This window comes from Myripristis murdjan, chromosome 19, assembly GCF_902150065.1.
Source record: "Myripristis murdjan chromosome 19, fMyrMur1.1, whole genome shotgun sequence".
NCBI classification, from domain to species: Eukaryota; Metazoa; Chordata; class Actinopteri; order Holocentriformes; family Holocentridae; genus Myripristis; species Myripristis murdjan.
In genome coordinates, this window is record NC_043998.1 from 16183356 (window position 1) to 16188994 (window position 5639).

Consider the following 5639-nt stretch of genomic DNA (forward strand, 5'->3'; position numbering starts at 1 on the left):
TTTCAAACTGTTCTTCCCTAACTTCATGCTGTGTCCTACTCGCATCAGCTCACCCGGTGTTTAACATTTGGCCTACACGCGATTTGACAAAACAGTATAGTTTCGCTCCTCACTGGAGCGCTTTCCTCTCCGCGTCTCTATTGGCTGGGCGCAGACCAGAGGGCGGTCCGTGCCGGTATATGCTATTTAAATTGCTTTGGGAGAACTCTGTGCAAAGCACATTACCAAGACCAGTCATTCAGAGACATGAGGGAGTTTCACACTTGAGCTTGTTCATCGTACGTAAACAACAACCCGTGGAAACAACGCCGAGGATAACAGAGGCCAAACTTCTGGAATATATTTCACCAAGCTGATCCCAACCGGTCCACAAATGAGCAGCAGGTAGACTAAACATGAATTTTAAGGAAATTCTCACAGCCTAGTCCTATTACGCTTTCACGTGCGATGTAATGTCCTAATGATGATGCGTGCAAGGCTTATTGCTGAAGAATAACGCACAATTCTGGCAGACTAGCTGTCATCTATCAAAGCGAGTGATTCCGGGGTAGCGCATGCTGTGCGTAACTGAATAGATGCATCGCTAAAGTAACTGACAGAGCCTTAGAGATATCAAAATCATGACATTGTGGCCATCAAACAACTGTTCACATTCAGTTTAGATGAAATGCAGCCCGGGTCTGGACTTTATTCGAGTTCTAAAAAGTAAACACGGAGCCTTCAGCATGTGAACTTTTACGCACGACTTTTGCTGCCATAGGTGTCAAGAGACCCGCCAAAAGTTGCAGTTTCTGTGATCATCTTTGACCGCAATTCAATTTCTAAACTAAAAGTAAAATTTGAGAGCCATGTGGTGCAAGAAACGCGCCTGTCTGTCTTAGACGACAGAGTGGAAGATTGCATCAGAAGGCAGTTCCCTTTTCCCCGCACCTGTTAACATTTGTCGCTGGCATTTGTTGCATTCTGAGTGCAGCTCAGGGTTTGTCTTCTCCGAGCTGAAGCCCTCTCATACGGTTTGATTTTACTGTATGAGCCAAGGCTATTAAGTTTAATTTTAATATTATTGTTGTTATTTTCAACACTACTGCCATTGCCATTACACCTATAGCTAATGACAATAATCATTATTCTCATTAATAGCTACTTCCTATCATGCTTAAATTAATTCACGCATGCAATGTCCCTGTATCTAGTCAAGCTTTCTAAAGCACGGATAGCCTACTGGTTATAATATCTAATGTATCATCATTAGTATATTTATTGCCAGTAAAATATCCTTCCTAAAAACAGCAACAAAGCAAAAAGAGCAATTTACTGTTACCCTTGATTGGCACAATTCCAATTATAATCAACAGTTTTTAGCAGCCATTAATTGAGGAAAGATTACATTGCCCACCAAAGTGTAGCAACATCACAGTCAATACTGTCAACAATACATGCAATGTGCTTAGTTTGACAGATGCTCTGAGATGTAGTTAATAATACTGTGCCATCTGACGTCAAATTTAGACATAAAAGGCATACAGACGTAGTTTCTCAGTCATTTTACAGTACTTCTTTTTTAGCTGTAAAAAAGACTTAGAGCAAACAAAAATGCTAGTTGTGGTCATATGACAAGTAATTTTATTTGGGTATTTGATATGCTCCTTCAGGCTTGAAGAACAATCATCTAGTTTTCCAGAGCTCATGCTCCTATTCGTCTGCTCTCATGCTCCACAGAAGTCTGAGATCAAAAAGAGAGACTATGGCAGGTCACTTTAGAGGTTGTTGCTAGGACAGCCAGGTCTAGGCCATGTACAACAGACAGCAGCACTTTAATGAGTAGTGTTTTAGTTGTGCCACGAGAATCCTCACAGGACAGCCATTATGCTGCAGAGAGAAGATGAAATCCCCAAGAGCTCTGTGAGAGTCAACAAGCAGTATGCATCTCTTCTGCACACTTAAAGAGAAAGCTGATACTATTCCTTTAAAGTGTGATAAAATATATCCTGAATCTGCGAGAATCACGTAATGTCATTTATTGCATATCACAGCTCATCGCCTCTGTATAAGGTCCTGGCAAAATTAAAGTTCAGTGAGAAACTGATATGTCTGTCACGCTGATGCCCCATAAAAAAAAATCGGCTCATAAGTTTTTAGACGGTAGGTGTTGATGGACGAAAGAACCACCCAAGTATGAACTTACAGTGTCAAGCAAAGCGTGTTCATTTTCCTTCATTGGTAGAGAGCACTACATGAAAATTGGGCATTAATAATGCACCAATGGATAATCAGGCAGGAGGGCACATGTAATGTGACAAACAAGCTGGTGTGACAATTATGGTATCATAATTTGACATTGTTTTGGTTGCAGTATGTTTTTCAAAAGATGACATGGTTAGAAAAATGATATGTGTATCTCAGTTTATGTTTTTAATTTGATCCTACAGGAGTGCAATATCTGAAAAAAAGATTCAAACAAATAGTTCATGGGATCCCACAGAAACACTGTAACCCGCAATCCAACAATAAACGATTATGTCAACTCAACTCAGCCAAGAAAAACAAGTCAACTTTGTAAATGACCAATAATGGGACCTGAATCCAATTACACTGAGACCTCTCTCAGTGAAAAGTTGAAATGTCAGAGTAGGGTTAGATAGCACTGTTGTTGTTTGTCATAACTGAATGAAATATTGTTGGCACAAAGAGACATGCTTTTCTTGCCCTTGGGTATAAAGTCTTTGATGGCTTTTCTCAGGCTGCACCTATTGCTGTGTTATCAATTGTGACAGGTCATATTATAATTCATGTTCAACACACTGATACTTAATTGTTAATGGAGTGATTGTTTTTTTTTTTTTTTTTTTAAATGCTCTCAATATGTCTTTGTTAACCATCCTCAACATGCTTTTATGAGGTTATTTAGATTTTGGTATTTGGTTTATATAGAAAGGTGATGTATTTTATTATTTTATATATGTCTAACAATTATCTTCTTTCTTTGTCTCCTGTAGCATTTCTAATTGATGAGGTCCAAGAACCTGATGAAAGAGGAGTGACCAGTTCATCCTCAGGCCTGCACACCTCTCCTTGGTTGCAGTCAAACTACGGGCTAGCGAGGCCGAAGGGGCGTCACCTCAGCCCGCCTCAATTTATCACCATTTCCTGTTTGATTTGGCCCCCAACAGTGTTTCAAAACTGTTTCTCCAACGCTTTTTCCAGAAACTCAGACTGTTTTCCAAAGCAGAAGCAGCACAGCCCTCCCAGACAGAGGTGATGGGAAGTGTGCGAGCCAACCGCTACAGCGTTGTGTCATCAGAGGAGGACGGAATGAAGCTTGCCACTATGGCAGTACCCAATGGCTACGGGAATGGCAAGGGCAAGGTGCACACAAGGCACCAACCTCAGAGCAGATTTGTGAAGAAGGACGGTCACTGCAACGTGCAGTTTATCAATGTGAGTGAAAAAGGTCAGCGTTACCTGGCTGACATCTTCACCACATGTGTGGACATCCGCTGGAGGTGGATGTTCATCATCTTCTGCCTCGCCTTTCTCCTATCATGGCTTTTCTTTGGTTGTGTCTTCTGGCTGGTGGCCATCTTCCACGGGGACTTAGAAAGTGACGCCCAGAGGTGTGTCTCCAATGTGAGCAGTTTCACCGCTGCCTTCCTATTCTCCATTGAGACTCAGACCACCATTGGCTATGGTTACAGATACGTGACAGATGAGTGCCCGGTTGCTGTTTTCATGGTGGTGTTCCAGAGCATCGTGGGCTGCATCATTGATGCCTTCATCATTGGTGCTGTTATGGCAAAGATGGCGAAGCCCAAGAAGAGGAACGAAACCTTGGTTTTCAGTCATAATGCAACAGTGGCCATGAGAGACAACAAGCTCTGCCTGATGTGGCGTGTGGGCAACTTGAGGAAGAGCCACCTGGTGGAGGCACATGTCCGAGCGCAGCTTCTGAAATCCCGGACCACAGCAGAGGGGGAGTTTATCCCGCTCGACCAGATGGACATAGATGTGGGCTTTGACAGCGGAGTTGACCGCATCTTCCTGGTCTCTCCCATCACCATTGTCCATGAGATTGACGAGGACAGTCCCTTCTATGACATGAGCAAACAGGAGCTGGAGAGCTCTGAGTTTGAGATAGTGGTCATTCTGGAGGGCATGGTCGAGGCCACAGCCATGACCACGCAGTGCCGCAGCTCCTACCTAGCCAGCGAGATCCTCTGGGGTCACCGATTCGAGCCCGTGCTCTTTGAAGAGAAGAACTACTACAAGGTGGACTATTCCCGCTTCCATAAGACATATGAGGTGCCGAGCACTCCTCTGTGCAGCGCCAGAGACCTTGCAGAGAAAAAATACATCCTCTCAAACTCCAACTCCTTCTGCTATGAAAATGAGATGGCACTGGAAAACAAAGAGGACACAGACGAAGGGAACGGGGGTAGCGTTGGCCCCGATGGCACCCAGACAGACAATATATCAGAGACTGAACACAGCCAAGCCACTGTACCGCTAGAGCCCCGGCCTCTGAGACGAGAATCAGAGATATGACTGTGTAGAGACGTCAGACCTCAGATATTAAAAATCACCTCTTGCTCTGAAAGGCACAATGAGCTGAGCTGGGCCTTGGGTAGAGGACAAGTTCAAGCCGACGGTACTGCTGTGGGAAGGGGCTAGGTTGAGGACTTGTATGTAAGAGTTATTTGAACTTTAATTGCATACAGTATGACAAAACACAGCACTATGAACCATGTTCATATTGAAGGAAGAATTCTCTAGTCCCCACAAATGTGTGCTTAGTGTCTATTGACTGCAAGATAACATAGAGGGCGGGTTTGTTGAGATAACTTGAAAATCGCAGGCATGTCTCTGTTTCTCTGTCCAGCAAATATTTAGAACAAAAAACGTATTAAGAATGGTGGTTTATAATTTATGTTCTCAAGTGCTGCTATAAAAATTATACGTAGTGCACAGAAACTAGAGAAAAAGCCCTTTAAGATGTTCTTTTTGACTCTGCGCTTTCACATTGAAAACCAAAGCCTTTTCCTTGCTAATTTGCACATGAGTTGGCGAATGTACTCTAGAGTTTAAAAAAAAAAAAAAAAAAAAAATCATATGGAAGGTTTATACCACAGAAAAGATATTCTTAGGAATAAGGTATTTTAATCAACACTATAGAGTCAATACTCTAATTATTTTGAAAGTGACAAAACAAATTCTTATTTTTTTAACATTATAAAAATTTGAATGCAATCAAAGAAGTCAGGAATTGAAATAGACATAATGCTATTGTGATGGTTTCAAAAGAAATCTTGATTTAGTCCAATTTGCCATTTAAAGTAACAAAAGAAGTAGCAAAAAAATAATGAAAATAATAATTTAAATAGATGCTCATTACGCTATAGCCTAGATATATCCTAGTATTGTCTCTTAAAATTCCATACATGTCTGAAGCAAATAAGGTACAGTATGTTTATCATTCATGAGCTGGTCTCATAGCAAAAATGACACATCAAAAAGCCTGATTATCTTTTTTGTCTACACAAAAAGGGTATCTGTAGCTCCAGGACACAGCGTGTGGAGATTCGAAAGACAATACAACACATTTGCATCAGCGTGCAGCTTACATTGCAGACTAGAAGGATTAA

At 41.8% G+C, this 5639-nt stretch overlaps 1 protein-coding gene across 1 annotated transcript; it reads left to right on the forward strand.

The window, feature by feature from the left end:
- The first annotated feature begins 243 nt into the window (after window positions 1-243).
- Window positions 244-4978, forward strand: kcnj2a (potassium inwardly rectifying channel subfamily J member 2a). The gene is made up of 2 exons (XM_030078504.1): window positions 244-384; window positions 2997-4978. Exon 2 carries the CDS (start codon window positions 3259-3261, stop codon window positions 4540-4542), a length of 1284 nt encoding a protein of 427 aa, XP_029934364.1. The 5' UTR covers window positions 244-384; window positions 2997-3258; the 3' UTR covers window positions 4543-4978.
- The last annotated feature ends 661 nt before the right edge of the window (window positions 4979-5639 follow it).